The sequence below is a fragment of the Furipterus horrens genome, unplaced genomic scaffold (assembly GCF_987537825.1).
Source record: "Furipterus horrens unplaced genomic scaffold, mFurHor1.1.pri manual_scaffold_4, whole genome shotgun sequence".
NCBI lineage: Eukaryota > Metazoa > Chordata > Mammalia > Chiroptera > Furipteridae > Furipterus > Furipterus horrens.
This window is the reverse complement of record NW_028327174.1, coordinates 46778333-46798775: the sequence shown is the minus strand read 5'-3', so window position 1 is coordinate 46798775 and position 20443 is coordinate 46778333. Positions and strand designations below refer to the sequence as shown.

Below are 20443 nucleotides of genomic sequence, written 5' to 3'. Positions count from 1 at the left end.
AGCCAGTCTGTGCTTTGCTCATGTGGTACTAACCTTAATTGACTGCTGCGTACTTTGGTTTCTAACTTTAAAATCAGGGACCAATATAGAAATTCTTTCTATGTCACAGAGCAATTTGGGGTATATGACAGATAAATCAGTAGCTATATCCTGATGGCCCACTGTGTGTAAGACATTGCTAGGTAAACAGTAAGAGGGAATCTCGAAAAGTACTGATTAATATACACCGCTTGTACCCTGGGAATTTATACAGCCATCTAGGAAAACAAAGCAGAAGCTCACGAACTTTTTGATAACAATGTAAGACAACAGTATAGGAGACATCACCTGCTAGGTTAGCTATTCTACCAAATAAAGGAGCTATATCAGTAGTCCTCAAAGTTATGTGTCTCTAGGGCCTTATGATAATTCCTGTCTCTGGAAAAGTCAGCCATGTAACAGGCCCACATGCACACGGGGAGTCTAGTGATGGGACTATCTGATCCTCAGAGGAATATGAGGCCTGAGGACCACGAGGGGGCTTGGGAGACCTGGCCTATATGGCAGTGGTATAGATAAGAAACTCCAGAATCAGAGAAGAGAAAATGTACAGGTTTTGGAGGTCAGGGGAACTTGAAGTAGGTATTAAAAAGCAAAAGCTGGCTAGGTTTGATCTGATAGTGCTCTGAGAAAGTGTGAAAATCTCTGATAGTACATATGGTCTTCGTAAAAATTGACAATTGAAAAGAGAATGCAGCATATAAAAAAGAGTATTTATGAGGAGGATGAGCATAATCTCTTCACTCCAAGTAGACAAACTATTTTCCTGTTTGTATGTTATCTTCCAGTTCTCATCCATAGGCACATAGTTTTATATAATTGATTACATTGTGTTAAAAATTCAAGTACCTCAGGAATGAATGCTTTTTATTTTATTGAGTTTGGTGGGCATCTCACAAGTAATTTAACATTTTCTTATTTGCACATATATCTAATTACACAATTAATACATGGTATTTCTTATGGTAAATTCAAACAAAGAAGAAATTAGTAAAGTTAAAGATGAGAACTCATTTATTCCCTTTCCAATCCAACTCCTTGGTTACTACTGTTATTTTTTTAATTGAATTTATTGGGATGCCCTGGTTCACCAACCCATACAGGTTTCAAGTGTACAACTCAACAAAACATCACATGCACACTGCATCATGCGCCCATTGCCCCAAGCAAAGTCTCTTTCAGTCCCCATTCCTGGCCTCTTTGCCCACCTCCACCGACGCCACCACCCTTACCCTCTGGCTATCACCACTCCATTGTCTGTGTCTGTGTGTTATGTATACATGGAATTTTTCTTTTTTTTTTATCTTAATTCCTTCACCTTCTTTCATCCAGTCCCCCACCCGCCCTCCTCTCTGACAGCTGTCAGTCTGTTCCATGTATCCATCCCTCTGTTTCTATTTTGTTCGTCCGTTTATTCTGTTCATTAGATTCCACATGTAAGTGAGATCATATGGTATTTGTCTTTCTCTGACTGGCTTATCTCACTTAGCATAATAATTTTCATGTCCATCCGTGCTGTCAGAAAAGGTAAGATTTCCTTTTTTTTTTTTTTTTTTTTACAGCCAAGTATTATTCCATTGTGTAAATGTGCCACAGCTTTTTTATCTGCTCACTGACTGGTGGATGCTTGGGCTGTTTCCAGATCTTGGCTATTATAAATAACACTGCAGTGATTATAGGGGTGTATATATTATTTGAATTAGTGTTTCAGGTTTCTTTGGATATATTCTCGTAAATGGGATCACAAGGTCAAAAAGCAGTTCCATTTTTAGTTTTTTGAGGAAATTCCATACTATTTCCCACCATGGCTGCACCAGTCTTCATTCCCACCAACAGTGCATGAGTGTTCCCTTTCTTCATATCCTCATCAGCACTTGTTTGTTGATTTATTGATGGTAGCCATTCTGACAGGTGTGAGGTGATAGCTCATTGTGATTTTAATTTGCATTTCTCTGATAACATTGAGCATTTTTCATATGTCTATTGGCCATCTGTATGTCCTCTCTGGAGAAGTATCTATTCAAGTTTTTTGCCCATGTTTTAATCGAGTTGTTTGTCTTTATGGTGTTGAGTAGTATAAATTCTTTATATATATATTGGAAAGTAGCCCTGGCTGGTTTAGCTCAGTGGATTGAGCGTCGGCCTGCGAGCTAAGTGTCGCTGGTTCGATCTTCCAGTCAGGGTACATCAGAGAAGGAAAACTCTGACTCCAAAAAAAAAACCTCCGCTGCCTTGCGGCATACCTCTTCAGGGGAAAGGCTAAGGGAGTAAACCCCGACAGAAAATCCGGAGCCGGAGTCCCTAAGGCGGTTTGACGTTGTAGTCAACACCGGCAACTCCTGCGGCGCACCTGAAGCCAAGCTGTATCGACTCCGTCTTTCCCTTGGACCCTTCAGCTGCGAAGAGAGGGGGGGTCTGCTGCATGGGCAACAGCAGACCCTCCATATCACCCTGCCCAGGCTCTGTAGCTTCAGCGTCATCGCAAGATGTCGATTCAACATGGGAGGAGACAGATACCATGTCACTCCCAAGTTTGACTGCACAGCCATTTTCGGCGGTGCAGATAGACTCTTGGGAAGCTACACCATCGTCTCTCGAGACGGACGGCTGCCGACGACGATATTGGAAAGTAACCCCTTATCATTGGCAAATATGTTCTCCCATACAGTCAGTTCCCTTTTCATTTTGTGATGGTTTCCTTTACTGTACAAAAGCTTTTTTAGTTTGATGTAGTCCTGTTTGTTTGTTTGTTTCCCTTGTCCTAGGAAATATATCTGCAAAAACTATTGCTACCAGAAATGTCTGAAATTTTACTGCCTCAGTTTTCTTCTAGGATTTTTATGGTTTCATGATTTACATTTAATCCATTTTGAGTTTATTCTTATGTATGGTGTAAGTTAGTGATCTAATTTCATTTTTTGCATGTATCTGTCTAATTTTCCCAACATCATTTTTTGAAGAGACTGTTTTTACCCGCCTCTGTTCTTGCCTCCTTGGTCAAATAACTACTATCCTTTTTAAATGGCTCTTGTTTGAATTTATTGACATATCATGCATTTAAAAAGATAAATTTGTATATGTGTTATGTATGCACTAATATATAATAACATAAACACTTACAGAATGACTACCATGAGCCCTTACATTTGGTGTCATTTATCATTACAATGGCTCTAGGAGACAGCTACTTCATTATCGCTGCTTTACAAATGAAGAAGCTGAGGCTTAAAATTGTGTATGTATAATTTTAAAGAAAAATGGGATGATTCTATGCATATAATTTGACTTTTTCTGAAGGACTATACAAATCACCTATATAACCAGCATGCCAATCACTCAGTGGGACATTACCTGGGCCAGGAGCCCCCTGCCTATCCCCTCCTAGTCACTACCTGCTGCTACAACTATCCTAATTTCTAACAGCATAGATCAATTTAGCACCTATTCTTTGGTATACAGCTTCTTTTACTTAACATTATGTCTGTGAGATTTATTTGCATTGTGGCATGTAGCAGTAGCTCATTTGTATTCACTGCTGTGCATCATCACTTGACATACCAGTTTATTCATTTTTAATGGTGGGCATTAGAGTTGTTCCCAGTTTTTGGCTATTTTAAAAATCCTGCTGACATTGCTTCTTGTCTTTCCCTTTGCTTTTTCCCCTGATTCAGATGTCATGGGATGCATCCTTCCATGTCAGTAGTTACAGATTTACTTCATTCTTTTTTAGCATCTCCTAACAGATAATTGCATGGAAATGTCATAATTAATTTGGCACTCTCAACTTTAAGTTACTCCCAAGTTTCACTGTTGCCTATTCTTATGCCCTTTCAAAATATTTCTGTTAAGATAGGGAACTAGGAGTAGGATTTATATGTCAAAGTGTATGTACATTTTGAATTGTGATAATTAAAAAATTCTTTCCCAAATATAATATTGCATCAAAATACTGAATTGTGTCACATTTTCACTCCTAATAAAACAGTTCCTTTTTGCAAACCCTCCACTATTTATAGTTTTTAAAAATGTTGCCAACTTTATTGGCAATGATATTTTAAAATTTCCCTAATTACCAGAGTTTGAAGGTCTGCTAATTATTTTACTGACTATTTTTAATCTGTGAATTGGCCTTTTCATGGCTGAACCATTTTTTGTAACACAGTGTTTTCATTGATATGTAGCAATTATTTTGGCTGTTAATAAAAATTTTGGAATATTATGGGTAGTAACATTTTCCTGTTATAATTGTGCAAAAATCCTCTCCAAGTGTGTGGCCTTCTTTTTTTTTTTTAATTGGGTAAATACACATAACATACATTTTACCATTTTAACCTTTTTTAAATGTTCAGTTCACTGGCATTAAGTACAGTCACATTGTTCTACAACCATCACCACCACCCACCTCTAGAACTTTTTCCATCTTGCAAAACTGAAACTCTGTACCCATTAAACAATGTCTCCCTGTTCCTCCCTCCTTCAAGCCCTTGGCAACCACCATTCTACTGTCTGTCTCTGTGAATTTGACTATTCTAGGTGAGTTACATGAGTGGAATTATATTGCACTTGTCCTTTTGTGACTGGCTTAGTCCATGTAGTGTAATATCTTCAAGTTTCATTCAGGTTGTTGTGTCAGAATTTTCTTACTTTTTGTATATACAATAATACATCACTGTATATGTATACTACATTTTGTTTATCCATTCTTCCATTAGTGGGCACTTGGATTTCTTCCATTTTTTTGCTTTTGTGAATAATGCTGCTAAGGACATGGATATACAAATATCTCTTTGAGTCCATGCTTTTTTGAAATTATAAGTGGCATGCAGTATTAATTTCAGGTGTATAACATAATGATTTGACATTTATATACCTTATGATATGGTCACGACAATAAGTCTAGTAAGCATTCATCACCATGCAAAATTATTATGATATTATTGACTATATTCTCTGTGCTGTACACTGTGCATGACTAATTTATTTTATAACTGGAAGTGTATACCACTTATTCCCCTTTACCCTCTTCACCTATTCCCCTATGCACCTCCTCTCTGGCAACCATCAGTTTGTTCTCTGTATCTAAGAGTCCATTTGTTTTGTTTGTCCATTTGTTTTCTTTTGTTTTGTTTTTGATTTCACATATAAGTGAAACTGTACAGTATTTGTCGTTCTCTGTCTGACTTACTTCACTTAGGATAATACCCTCTAACTCAGCACCTTTCAAGCGGTGTGTCGGAAGAATTTTTAAAACAGGTAATACCTGACTATTTAGTCAGGGGCACTGACTTCTTTCCCCTTAGATTGTCAAATTAAAAAATGACAACAGCCAACACAACAATAGCTGTTGGGTATGAATGAACGAAATCAAAATTATACTTATTTGTTGTCAGATGGGCAAAAAACATATTTTTGAGGTGCCACAAAATTTCAGTAATTACACACACACACACACACACACACACAATCATCTTTATCCATTCATCTATCAATAGACACATAGACTGCTTTCATATCTTGGCTATTGTAAATCATGTAATAACCTAAGGGTGCATTTTTCTTTTTGAATTAGTGTTTCTGATTTCTTTGGGTGAGTACTTTTTAAACTTTTGAGGAACCTCTATACTATTTTCCATAGTGGCTACACCAATTTACAAGTCCAACAGTGCATGAAGTTTCCCTTTCTTGAGTTTCTTTTCAACACTTGTTATTTATTGACTTTTTGATAATAGTCATTCTGACAGGTGTGAGGTAATACCTCATTGTGGTTTTAATTTACATTTTCCTGATGATTAGTGATGCTGTGCATATTTTCATATGTCTGTTGGCCATCTGTATGTGCTCTTTGGAGAAATGTCTGTTCAGGTCCTCTGCTAATTTTCCATCTGATTTTTAAAATTTGAGTTGTATGAGTTTCACATATACTTTTGATATTAACCCCTTATTAGATGTATTATTTGCACATATCTTCTCTCAATGTCATTCTTCTCAGAATAAGTAATCTTAAAATTTACATGGAACCGCAAAAGATCCTGAATAGCCAAAACAATCTTGAAAAAGAAGAACAAAGTTGGAGGTATCATACTTCTTGGTTTCAAACTATACTACAATGCTATAATAATCAAAACAGTATGATATTGACACAAAAACACATATAGATCAATGGAACAGAAAACAGAGCCCAGAAATAAAATCTCATTTATATGGTCAATTAATCTATGGCAAAGGAGGCAAGATTATACATTGGGTTAAGGACAGTCTCTTCAATAAATGGTGTTGGGAAAACTGGACAGAGGCATGCAAAGAAAATGAAACTGGACTACTTTCTTACACCATATACAAAATAAAATTAAAATGAATTAAACACTTAAATATAAGACCTAGAGCTCTGGCTGGTGTGGCTCAGTTGGTCGAGCATTGTCCTGCAAAGTGTAAGTTCACCGGTTTGATTTCTGGTCAGGCCACATGCCTGGGTTTTAGGATCGGTCCCTGATCAGAGTGCATCTAAGAGGCAACTGATGTTTCTCTTTCACATTGATGTTTCTCCTCCTCTGTATCTCCCTCCCTTATCTTCTCTCTAAAAATAAATAAAATCTAATTTTTAATTAAAAAAGACCTGAGAACATAAAACTCCTTTAAGAAAACATAGAAAACTCTTTGACATTGGTGTTAGCAATGTCTTTTTAGAAATCTCTCCTTGGGTAAGGGCAACAAAAGCGAAGACAGACAAATGGAACGGCATAACACTAAAAAGCTCGTGAGTCACTCCTTTTAGTTCTGTTGGATAGTTTGTGGATTTTCCTTATATTTATGGTGTCTTTACTTGTACATAAACTTCTTATTTTTATGTAGTCAGCTCTACTTTTTATTTGTAGTCTCTGTTTTATGTCATTCTTAAGAAAAAATTCATCCCCCCAAGAATATAATGATAATTTCTTATATTTTCTTCTAGAGCTTTTATAGTTTTGTTTCTATGTTTAGTTGTTTAATCTAGGTGAAGTTTGTTGTTGTATTTAATGAGATGTAGAACTTTCCCCCCCCAAATACACATTGGTCCTAATACCATTGATTGTGAAGAAACTCCTTTCATGATTTTTAAAATTGAGGTATCACTCAAAAACTTTCTGGAGATACACAAAAGCTAAGGGAAGAAAATAATGAATAATGAATGTGATAAGAAAGGCAAGAGCAGGCTTAGTGAAAACCCATTAGAAATAATTTGGGAGGCACAGGCTCTCTAGGGGTAAAAGCCCACTTCAAATAATACATGAGCTCATGAATAAAATCAAATGCTCTGGTATGTACACATTAGTACTGTTTTCCTACAAAAAGCCTTAATCACAGGATTTTAACTGGGATGGTCGTCTTTTAGACTCCATTGCCTGGCATAGGGTTCTTTTGTACTCATTTTGAATATTGCCAATCAAGTTGAAAGAATGAAAAAACTTTTGCCCATCTGGAAAAACTATCTCAGAATATTTGGTTGATAAACTTTAATAATTATTTTTTAGGTAAAAGTTTCTCAGTTTTTGTTTTAAAAATAGACATTTACTACATTGTTGGTATAAAGATGTAACGTAACGCACAGGAAACCAATCGTGAGCTTTTCTGCTCAGGCGCAGTTAGCTACACTGCAGGTGGAGAGGGGGGTTAGTAGTGAAAAGAGATCCCAGTGGGGTGATGGGAAGGCATAGCTTAAATTAGAAGCCACCATTATAATAGGGTTAATTACAGTCAGTTGTTATTTATTGAACCAGAGTTTGATAAATTCTGGGAATAATCAAACTGGGAGACTATAGAAAGCCTGAAGTTTATCAGAACAATATAAAATGTATTTTTTTTTAATAATCTGTTTGTTTATTTATTTATTTTCAGAGAGAGGGGAACGGAGAAAGAGAGGGAGAGAAACATCACTGTGTGGTTGCCTCTCACTCGCGCCCCCAACTGGGGACCTGACGTGCAACCTAGTCGTGTGCCCTGACTGGGAATCGAACCGGCAACACTTGGTTCTCAGGCTGACGCTCAATCCACTGAGCCACAGCAGCCAGGGCTAAAATGTATTGTTACTGTAATCTCCAGAAGTTCCTGATGAGATCTGAATGTGTCTAAGAGCCTGGGCACTGAAGTGGGACAGTCGTGTATTCTAAGAACCTCAGTTTTCCTGAATGTTAACGAGGACTTCTTGCAGTCGTTGTGGGGATCAAATTATGTAATGCATGCAGAGTGCATGCCCTAACACCTGGTACAAAATTAACACTCATATGCTATTACTAATAGAGAGCATTTCCTTAGAATAATTTAGTAAAGACTAAGTGATTTAAAAATTGAAGACAGTTAAATCAGTCTTGAAAGATATCAGACTTATAGGATGTAACTGCTTTACAACCGATGTAAGTGTTAGTGGGGATATTATACTAAAGTAATTTCTCAGATATTTTTGAGGATGCCCATGTGAAAAGCCAGAAGGACTTTTGCTAGGCTGGCTGTCATAATGAGGTTTATTCTGTAGAAGACATAATGGGAGAAATTACAGTTTAAAATGCTGAAGTGAATTAATGTGGAGTAAGTGATTATTTTATCCAATTATTTTATCAATAGGTGAAAATTTGGTTTCAGAATAGAAGGATGAAATGGCGGAATTCCAAAGAAAAGGAAGTGCTTTCCAACAGGTGTATCCAAGAAGTAGGCCTTCAAGAGGATCCCCTCTCCCGATCCACTCTGGATTTCCCTTCTCCATGTCCTTCACTCTGGGACGTCTCCCAACAGCACTCCAGTCCAAGATGGAGGGAGAATTCGCCAGAACCTCCAAAAAGACTCACTCAGGAGGGTTCAGGGGCACATCCTCCAGAAGCAAATTCACTGCAAGGTGCCTTCTATTTGTGTTCTGAAGAAGCTGGAGACAAGAGTGTACTTGCTGGCACTGTCTGAATGGAAGAATTCCTCCATGTTAATTTGAAAGAACACGTAACTAATAATGTTTGGACTTTAAAGCCAGCTAGCTTGTGCCTCATCAGTGCCTAAAACTTAACACCTTTGGAGTGATGCATGAACTAATGCTTTAGGAAACTCTTTTCAGTGTTCTGTTATTTGGGTCTTAGACTCAGATTTAATTTGTAAGTGGAATAGAATTTCCCATGAAGTACAATGGAACTGAAAAAAATGAGAGTAATAGTTGGCTCATTCTGAGTATGTGTATATATGGTGTTTCTCTATGTGTGTGTATATATATATATATATAAATATTCATTAAAATACATTAATAGAAACCAGTTCCTCTTTAAATGCTGCATGGAGCAAATTCATTTCCTTTAACATAAAGAAAAATCAGCCCTTGACCGAATGTCATAAGTTTTTTAAAAATAATGTAAAAGTTGGACTTGAGTTCAAATTTTTATATAAGAACATGTTTTAAAATGTTTTCTATTTTCTGGTTATGTTCAGTATCCAGCTGTAAGTGAGTTTTAATGACTCAGGAGTCCTAATCAAATGAGCCACTGTTAGATATATACATTGAAAGTATATGTTTAAAATGATCCAACAAGCAAACTAGAAGAATTTCTGAATGTAAGTACTAGTATTCTTAATTTTTAAGTCTCTACACTTTATCAGGACATCATGAGGTTGGTAGCCATTTAAACAATGATTATCTTTTGATCTCTTCTCTGTAAGGATGGGCCTTAATCAGGGCTTATAATGTAAAATGCCTTTAAGGGCCTTTCGGGTAAAAAAAGGGCATGACCCACCTAAAGATATTTGAGTTTAATACTTTTAAAAATACTGTGTTGGCCAGATGAAACATCTGTGCTAAGCATTTTGTGACCTCCGGCCAAGACTTAAAAAACTCACAGTTTTTTAAATGTTCCCAACTGGACTTCAAAACACAATGCTTATGGAATCTATAGTGATTTCTTTTTGCACTTCTAGTTATAGACTCAATTTTCCACTTAGGTACTATACGCTATATATATTAGATTATTTTATGTATTAACAAACACCACACAGATGTTTAATGTTTTTGAGTGCCCTGAAATAGTATTATTATAAAATTGCCTTTCTGGTAATGATTTGCTTAGTTAATCTAGAATTTTTATTCCAGGTCCAAGAAAAAATTATGTTTTACTTTGAAAGGAAATGAGGCAGAAAAAGGAAATGATGTGGTTTTGAACTAGGTTATTATTAATCTGTGGACAAGAAACATTATTAGAAGTTCATGATGTGGAATTTTGTTAGTGAGAAAGCTACATGAAGAGAGTGATTTTCAATTTGCTTATGTTCTTAACTATGAACTTGGAGGATTTAGAAAAGATAATATTTCATTACTATGATGCACACCTGAAACTGATATAACATTGAATGTCAACTGTAATTGAAAAATTAAAAAAGTATAAAAAAAGAAAAGATAATAGTTTTAGTCAGCATCAGGAAATGATTTTCTGTGAATGGACTTTGAATTGAATTAGTATATGCTAGCCGGTGTCTTTATCACAAGATCTTTTATTTAAAAGTCATTTCAGGAGAAGTTTTTCTCAGTGCCTCTTTGTAAGAAGTAGAGGCAGGGGTCTTCTGACAACAAATTAAATTTTGATTTTAAAAAAATTGTTAAGTTATTAGTTTCAGATATACAACATAGTGATTAGACATTTATATAACTTATGAAGTGGTCACCCTGAAAAATGATTTATAATGTGGTTTCTTTTCTTGATATGATATGATGTTAACCTCATTCACATTTATTGGATCCTTACTGTGTGTGAGACACTGTGCTAAACATTTAGGGTGGGTTATTTTATTTAATTCGCATGACAATAACCCTATGACCTAGGCAATATTGCTATCAGGATTCCTATTACCCAAACAAGGGACCTGAGGCAGTATGGTTAGGGTGATCACCCATGGTCATGAGGTTAATCAATGGAATTTGGACCCTGGCAGTCAAGTTTCAAATCTGGAAATCTTACCAACCATGTAGGGGTGCATGCTACTATGGGATGCATTGGAAGACATAACATTTTGAGAATTGCAGTGAAATCTATTAAAGAAATTCAGAACCACATTGTACTTTACAAGCTCTTATTTGGAGAATGGTTTACTCTTCAGTGTTCTCTTTTCTATTCATTTTAGGGAAAGTAAAGAATTGCAAAAGCCTTTAACTATGAAGCCTCTATAGAGATTAATCCCATAAGAGTTTGAAATGAAAAAAATATTTTTAATCACTCATTGCTAAAAATCATAAAGTGCTTATCTTTGGTCAATATCCATTGAAAATAACTTGAAAATCAAATGAGAGAAACTGTCATGGCCATTGATCACCCAGGTTTTAGAAGTGGGCTAATTGGCACTTAAATGATCCTCCCCCAGGGTTTCACCCCAAACTCTGAGACTCGGCAGAGCCTCTTCTTTGTAAGAATGGCTTGATATTTGAATACACAACTAAATCTTCTAATTAGTTTCCACTTTGGAATGTGTTAAGGCTTAGGAAAAGTACCCTTCTGAGGAAAGTATTAAGATTTAGAAAACACACAAGCACATATATACAGCACACACACACATGTGCCTGCTAGGCCTTTACTTGGCCTGATCTGTTGGAAAGAACTGCTGAGGTTGATATTCTGACTGATAAGGGTCTTCCCTTATCAGTTTATGCTCTGCTAACCCTCCGTTCATCTACAGTGTACTTACATGTATATTTTCTTCTGTTATCTAGATGCTGACTCTTTTTCTCCATGTGATCACATATTAGTGTATGTTTTTGCTTTCCAGACAAACACTGCTCTAGTAAGCACCAGGACCAGAGAAGCCTGGATGCAAAAGTATTTTGCAAATTTTTAAGTAAACTGTCAAAAGGATCTTAAACAGATGAGAAGAAAAAAAAAATGGTGAGCACCACCCTCTAGCACTTATAAAGATGACTATTTTATAAAGCTAAGTATAAAGGGCTAGAAGTATGCAAGCAGGTAAGGAATGATCACTGGATGTGGAGACAGAGAAAGCCATGCATATTAATGTTTAAAAGGTAACTCTCTTTTCTTAGTAATGAGGTAGTTTAAGTGGGGAACCCAGTTATTTAGGCCAATGACTCTCAAACTTTAAAAATCCATACACATGAACAGGCCATACCTTCCCACCAATTTTTGGTATGTGCTCAGTTTTGGACATGTATTTCACACATACTCTTCAACATCCATTTCTTCCTCTCTGCCCCTGAGAATTATTATACATATAATTTTTCCACAATCACAATTAAATATGCTTGTCAAAACTACTAGTGTTCCTTCTGACCCTCTTCACGCCCCAGTCTGATGCATACTTTTATTTATTTAAATTAAATATATTGGGGTAACATTGGTTAATAACACTATATAAGTTTTAGGTGTACAATTCTGGAAAACATCATCTGTACATTGATGCATCTTTTTAAAAGCTACATACTTCCCAACACGCTCCATAACCCATCCCTTCGGAGCAGTGATTTCATCAAGGTCTGTTGGCCTTTGAATACAACAAAGCTCATTCCATTGTGTCCATGTGCTTATTAGACACTGCATCTGCATCTGTATTCATCTGAAATCCACAGAAACATTTTTCCTTTCTGGATTTCAACACTTATTAGGCACTATGTGAGAGGCATTATCCTAGGCTCTATGTAAACAAATGAGGGAGAAAATGGTTCTTGCCCTCAAGGAACTTATAATCTAATCTTCTTGCCAAACAACGTTTGCAATAGTCTATGCTGCCATTGTCTGGATTCAGTAAACTTGGGGCAAAAAATAATCTAACACCCTCCAAAAACCCCATATCTTCATTTGTAGTGGTGGAGGTGGTGAAGCACATCTCTATTCAGAAAAATACAAACCACTTGGCATTGCTGGTGTTTTATACTATTTCTCTGCCATTCAATTGCATTGGTCCAAAGGGGAGTCAGAAAGAATTCAAGGGAGGAACTCAGTACTTTCTTTCTTTCATAGTGCAGCCCACCCTCTACTTTCTTCTTTCTACTTTCTCAGGCTCAGATCAACCTGTACTCATGGTAGGTGGGAAGAGTGAAGTAAAAGCAAATAACATGTGTGGAACAGAAATGAGGATGATAAGTATTCTTGAATATATAGGGAAAATTTTGCAGAATTAATGTATATCTTTTATAAACCATTTCTGAAATAAACAGCTTTATTTAATAATCAACTACCTTGAGGACATAGCACTAGCCCCACAAAGATGGTTCTTAGCTTCCAGCTGTTAGTTGGATTCCATTACTTTACTGTTTTTTTGTTATAAAAGTTACACATGCTGATTATAAAGAAACACACCTGAAAATATAGCTCACAAAGAGGAAATTATGTGTAACTCTGTCACCTGGAGATAGCCAATTTAGCTCTTTTGTGAAAAATTTTCACTTTTGTTTGTATGTATATAAATGTGTGTCTAAACAAATTTGGATCATAGTGTACATCCAGTTTATCCTGCTTTTCTTATTTTTTACTTAACTTTATACGGAGAACATTTTCCCAGGCCATTAAAAATCCTTTGAAACCATTTATGATGATTGCATAATATTCCATTGTAACTCCTTTACTTCTTGAGGTGGACCAGGGGACAAGGCAAGGAGGTAGCAGGTCATGGATAGAAGGATCGTAGGTTCCTGTACCATAAAATGTACTGAAGAATAACAATCTAATGGTTGTTTCTTTTAACTCAATGAAATTTCAGTAAACATAAAACATAGAACAAAACCTGAGGGAATTTGGATTTACACATTCAGTGGCATTGAATATCAAGGACTATCCAATATACCAAATGGAGAGCTGCTTCCAAGAAGCAACTGGGAAGTTTATCAAAACTTCCCCTATTAACTCAAAATCCATGAGAGTGTGCACACTTGGATTTTAGCATATAGCCAGCAGCGAACTTACTAATGTGGAGTAATATTCTACCTCTGTTCAAATGTGCTTTATAGTCACATTGATACATTAGTTAGCTTTTCCAAGTATGTCTGTTTTTTCACACATATGCAGAAGTCAAGCAAATGAATGGGCCACCATCTGAGGATGAAGATGAAAAGGCTGCTTTGTCTTTTTAGTCTAGAATCCTTCAGATGTCACAACTCTATAGATATTCTCACAAAGTTGCTTGAACAACAGAAATTAAGGGGAGGATCTTTGGGGATTGGTACATTACAAGATTATAAGAGAACCTTCAATGTTATTTAAACACAAAGCAGAACCATTGAGTGCCTGCTTGATTCTAATCAAAAGCCAAAAAATCAGGCATGTTAAATTCTAATAAAATACAGTGGCATAATTAATGAATGATATGTATTTAATCCTATTAGTATGAATTTTCATTGCAGTTTCGTAGGGCTGCCATAAGAGATTACCACAAATTTTGTAGCTTAAAACTACAGAAATGTATTTTTTCACAGTTGTGGAGGTCAAAAAGCCACAATCAAGATGTCAGCAGGGCCATGGTCCCTCTGAAGATTTTAGGAAGCTGCCTCTTTCAGCTTCTGGTGGCTCTAAGGGTTCTTTGGCTTGGGCTGTGACTCAGTCTCTACCTTTGACTTTATGTGGTCTCCTCTCCTGTGTGCCTGTGTCACAAATTCCCCTCTGCCTTTCTCCAAGGACACTGGTCACTGGTTTAGAGCTGACTTGAAGTCCAGTATGATCACACTCTAACTTAATTGCATCTGCAAAGGCCCTTTTTTTCAAATAAGGTCACTTTCACAGTCCACGAATTAGTACTTGGACATACTTACATGGGAACCACTATTCAACCCACTATAACTGTATTCTACAGTATCATAGCAAAAAGATTCAGAATAAAAACAAAACACTTCTGTTTGCATTTTCTGTAATGGAATTTGACTTACATTGCTTTTGCTTAAGCTTTTGTACCAACCAAGCAATGCACTACTTGCAAGCATATATAAAGCAGAGAAATATTTGTAAAAATTGCCTGCTTTTGGGATTTCTTTCTACACGGAAAATTTAAGAAAATACAGGGCTAATTTTTTAAAGCTTTCACATGGATTCCAGATGTTGACCATTTAATCCAAGAAGGTGTTTCCTTATTATACAAATGTGGTGCACATCAAGAAATTGGCATTGTTTAATTTATGACTCACACATGAACCATTGTTTTTTGTGATATAGTTATTTTAACTGATTCATAAACTAAACAATGTCAATATTTTGGACACATACCATATTTGTATAATGAGGAAACACCTTCTTACATGAAATGGTCAACATCTGGGATCCATGTGGGAATTTCTTTGAAATTTTAAATAAAGACAAATTAGCATGGCATACTTTTTCTCAGAGATGTAGTTAGTTAGTAATCAAAAGATAGAGAGGACTTGGTACTACTTGTGGTTAAGCAAATAGGGATGTTGTTGACAGAATTATTCAATAATATTTTTATAGCGCTATCGTAGGGATGGAGTAAATGGAGGTGTGGAGTGAAATACAATATGGGCCATTTTGAGTCAGGGATAAAAAATCAGCTCTCTTAGTTGGAGTGTAAGTTATCAAAAACTTTCTGGAGAGAAATTTGATAACACAAACAATGCGGTAAATGAGAATGCACTTTGACTAGACAGTTCCACTTACTGGAATTTATCTTAAAGAAATAGAAATGTGCAAAAAGTCTTATATAAGGGGAGGGTCATCATAACATAGTAGACAGTTTTAGAGCAGTTTCAGGTTCACAGTGAAATCAAGTGGAATGTACAGAGGTTTCTCAATACATACACACAGCCCCACATACACACAGCCTCCCCCACTATCTACATCTAGCACCAGAGTGGTATGTTTGTTACAATGGACACATCATTGTCACCTAAAGTTCATAGTTTACAGTAGGTTTCACTTTTGCTGTTGTTCATTCTATGGATTTTGACAAATGTATAATGACATGTACCCACCATTACAGTATTATACAGAGTAGTTTCGCTGCCCAGAAGTCCTCTCATAATATGTTTTTGATAACAAGAGGAGATTGGTTAAATCAGTTCCAGCAAATTTATATAATAAAGTCCTATAAAGCTATTGAAAATAATATTGTAGATGAATGATGATCTATAAAAATGATCATGATTCATTGTTAAAGGAAAAAACATTATAAAACAATATGTTAATAGCCTAAACTTGTGTGTGTGTATACAGGTTTAGAAGAACTATATACCCATATATTAAATGTAGCTGCCTCTGAGCTGGGGTTAAAGATGATGTTTGCTTTTTTTTCCTTGTTTTTTATTTTCTAAATAATCCACTCTAAATAATGTTACTTTTAAAATTAAAAAACAAAAATTTTGATGTGGTTGTCTTATAGACATCTCAAAGTCAAATGAGCTTTTTCTTCTTTTTCCCCAGGCTTATAAGTATCACCTCAGAACACAACCATTGTGCTTGGTGGTCTTTTATTTAGCCTCTTAACAACTTGGTTACTTTGTTCCTTGTATGTAATATTTTTTTTGTAAGATTACTTCTAAGATCCTTTTCAGAATAAATTCTATTCTGTGTTAATTGTAATGATAAACTCTCCTAGAGCTTAGCCAGAACAGCTATTTATATTTCTAGACCACATGGCCTTCAGAACTTAATTCCTTAGGTGAGCAACTGTGAAGGAAGGAAAGAATTCCTTAATCCTTGGAACCATTTTGCCCGGAAGTTAGGACCATGTGGTTCCAAGACAGATTACAGGTAGGTGGGACACATGTTTAAATCACTATCAGGTTAGATATTGTTTTCCTTGTTGACAATTCACATTGTATTTTGAATTCTTCCTGAATTTATTATTATGTCTCTTCCTCCCTCAAATCCCCTTGATTTGTCTGTTTTTCTTCTAATAAACAGTCCATACACAATACAGTATATAGATGATATATTATAAAATTATACACCTTAAATCTATATAACTTTATTAACCAATACCAGCCCAGTAAATTCAATGAAAAATTTTCCCAATAGAAATTTGGTACAAAAAATTAAGTGTGAGCTCTTCTTTCACCTCAAATATTCACTAGTAGTTCCTTCTTTTAGTAAATAGCAAAATAAGACAACCAGTTGCTGAATTCATGGGAGTCAGCTTCACACTTTACTCCTTTCTCCTTTCTTGTATAATTATAGCAGGTCCTTGAATAATGTCATTTTACTCAACATCCTTACATTGTAACATTGAAAAAAAAATTGCTTCCCAGCCGGAACAGGGCCACTGCCTGTATGGTGTTTGCATGGTCTTCCCGCATCTGTGTGGGTTCCCTCCAGGGACTCGAATTTCCTCTCACATCCCAAAGATGTGCACATTTAGGTCAAGTGACATGTCTAAATGGTCCCAGTCTAAGTAAGTGTGATTATGTGTGAGTGCACCTGTGATGGAATGGCAACCTGTCCCAGGCTGCCAGCATAGGCTCTGGCCTCCCTCAACTCTGAACTGGAATAAGCAGGCTGGAAAAGAATTCTCTTGCTTAATTCATTTTTCTTCTTCTTTTTTTAAAAAGAGAACAAATCCATTCTATTTATTTGCTTTCCATAAGTTTAAGTCCTCGAGGGGTGCAGCATTACACAGATGCTGTGTCCAGCGGCCTTTGCACAAATGTTCTTTCCAAATTTAGCATGAACCATGCCACTGTTCCCATAAACATGAGTTACCTTTCCCCAGATGTCTCTAGTTTTATTCAGTTTGCCACCAGCTGTCACTGTGTTGTTCTTTGCTTTGTATATATAAGCACATCTCTTGCCTATAGAATTCAGTTTTACCTTGAGCATAAATACCTTCAATTATAAGAAGATCTGTGTGCTCCCTCTGGTTCCAGAAACCCCGCTTATAGCCAGCAAAAACAGCATTGGACCACAGCCTTCCAGACATACTTGTTGTTATAGAAGTCCGGTTCCCGGCAGGCCTCCCAGGCTCCAAGAGGGTGGAGAGAGGAAGGCCTTCTTTCTTAATTGTATGTACAGTAGTCCCTCTCTATATTGAAGTTCACTTACCATGGCCTCACTGTATCACGGGATTTTAAAAAATATTATATTTAATTATTTATCGTTAATTTTTCAATATATCATGCGATTTTGTGGTACTGTATATGTATGTTGTTAAAGTTATGTAGATTTAAGGGTGTAGAATATGTTTAAGAACATAAGTAGTGTTTATAAAAGTGTGGAAAAGGTTAATAAGGGAGTGGGAAAGGTTAATAAGGGACTGAGAATGGTTTATAAGTGTGGGAAGGGTTTATAAAGCCTTAAAGTATATATAAATACTAAAATAAATGTAAAGTTCCTACTTCGCGGATTTTCACCTGTCGTGGGGGGGGAGGGTCTAGAACGTAATACCTGCGGTAAGTGCGGGAATGCTGGATATAGCTCACATTTTTTCAGTGTTTAATATTAGAGGTGTTTTGGGTCTTTATTTAAGAGTTTTGTGATATTTCTGTGACCTGAAATATGCTGTAGGAACTTCACTTTTGTCCCTACCAGTTAACCTATGGTAAAACTAGTTTCACTATATAGTTGACTCCTAAAGAAGTTGGGGGCTAGGAGCCCCAACCTCCCAGGCAGTCAAAAATTCACATATAACTTTGACCCCCCCCAAACTTAACTGCAGTCAGCCCTGTGTATTCATGAGTTTAACATCTTCAGATTCAACCGTTGATTGAAAATAGTAATTTCAGTCTGAGGTTGGAAATCTATGGATGTAAATGGCCGACTGTACTAATAGTCTACTTTTGACTGGAAGCCTTACCAATAACATAAAATGTTGATTAACATATATTGTGTATGTTATTTGTATTACATACTGCATTCTTACAAAAGTAAGCTAGAGAAAAGAAAATGTTAAAAAAAATAAGGAAGAGAAAATACATTTACTGTATTGAAAAAAAATCTTACAAGTGGACCCATGCAGTTGAAACCTGTGTTGTTCAAAGAGTCAACTTAAAAGTTACTTCTTAAAGTCCCAGTTTCCAAGAACCTATCAACAACATTACATGCGGAGTTACTGTAATTACCAGGTCTCATCTGCACATTCTTCTAACTGTCTCTTCAATCTGTCTTCTCCTATCCATTCCCATAGCCACTAATGCATTCCAGATTATCACCGTCTTCACACTTCTTGTTTCCTAGTAGTCTCTTTACCTGCCTTCTAGGTTCCTTCTAACTTCTTCTCCAGGTTGTACTTAGAGTGACCCTTTTAAAATGCAAATATGATCATGCCATTTTTCTCATTACAATTTTTCCATGGTTCTTTCCTAAGCTAAGATCAACACCAACATCCTTTATATAGTTCAATGTCCTTTGAGATCTGATTCCTGCTCATTTCTCTGGTCTCATCTCTTTCCACTTTCCTTCTTGTTTTCTAAATTTCAGGTATGCTGGATTTTCTTCATTTCCTTAAATTTCTTTAGCTCTCACAACTCAAGTTTTTATAGAAGCTACGCCCAGACTACTCTCCTTCGTTGCTTCCCACCTCCATTTCTTCTAGCTTACTCTCAGTCATCCTTCACATCCTCCCTGGTCTCCCAGGTTAAATCCCCACTGTTGTTCACACCGTCCTCTAAACTTCTCTTCTCCCAGCACCCTTGCCACCCTTGTAATTACCTATTTGTTTTTTCTTCCTGTCTGAAGAACCTAGGTAGAGTTCAAATTCTGTAAGTTTAGCAAACCTGTTTGTATTCTCCTGTCACCATCATTAATAGCTAGTGGGGAGCCCAGAATTTTTGATTCCCCAATAAATATTTGTTGATTTGATTTTAAGTGTATTCAAGAGTTTTACTGTAGTTTGTCCTGTGCACTTGTCTTTTATACAGCCTTCTAGTTGAATGAAAGTAGTGCATATGTGGGGAAAAGATAGGAGATTATGAATGGCACGAGAGCCTGCTTCAGTCATCCTAGATCTGGTCATGACAATTTGTCAAGCTTGGCAGGCTCAGTGTGAAGTGCTTGCAGTGCAACCTTGGTCCTTGAACTTGATTCATTTCAGAACACTGTTCAAGAAATGATTTGTTCTAAAACGGAATCATTTTTCCCCATAAGAAACAATGTAAATTGAATTAATCCGTTCCAGACCACCAAATGATTCCCTGTTTTAACTGTTCTTATATACAACACATGTCTACTGTACTGCTTAATCTATAAATAAACACTTCTAAAACAAACAGGACATGAAATGTAAATGAAAATTTAACAAAAAGGAAATGAAGTGTACAGTAAAAAAAAAAAAAAAGGAAATGTATGTACACACTAGAACTACTGATGACTAGAGCTATTGAGGACTGAATGCAGAGAGGGGGAATGGAGGGATGTTATTGTTTGGAAGGGAGTCCCCTCCATAAAAACTTCAGGTAGCTCTTCTTCTGGGGCTCTTTCTCTCTTTTGTCTCTTTGCTCCACTAGAACTTGCCGCAGGCTCACTGGGCC

The 20443-nt window shown here is 36.3% G+C and overlaps 1 protein-coding gene and 1 pseudogene across 1 annotated transcript in view; one reads left to right on the top strand and one right to left on the bottom strand.

Annotated features, from left to right (window-relative positions):
- Positions 1–9233, top strand: part of DBX2 (developing brain homeobox 2) — a 37900-nt gene extending 28667 nt beyond the window's left edge. Inside the window, exon 4 of the mRNA XM_090275529.1 lies at positions 8635–9233. Coding sequence (XP_090131655.1) covers positions 8635–8964 — 330 coding nt within the window. The 3' untranslated portion in view covers positions 8965–9233. The remainder of the gene's footprint in view (positions 1–8634) is intronic.
- An 8334-nt stretch (positions 9234–17567) lies between these two features.
- LOC150011631 (large ribosomal subunit protein eL33 pseudogene) lies at positions 17568–17898 on the bottom strand (annotated as a pseudogene).
- Between the last annotated feature and the right edge of the window lie 2545 nt (positions 17899–20443).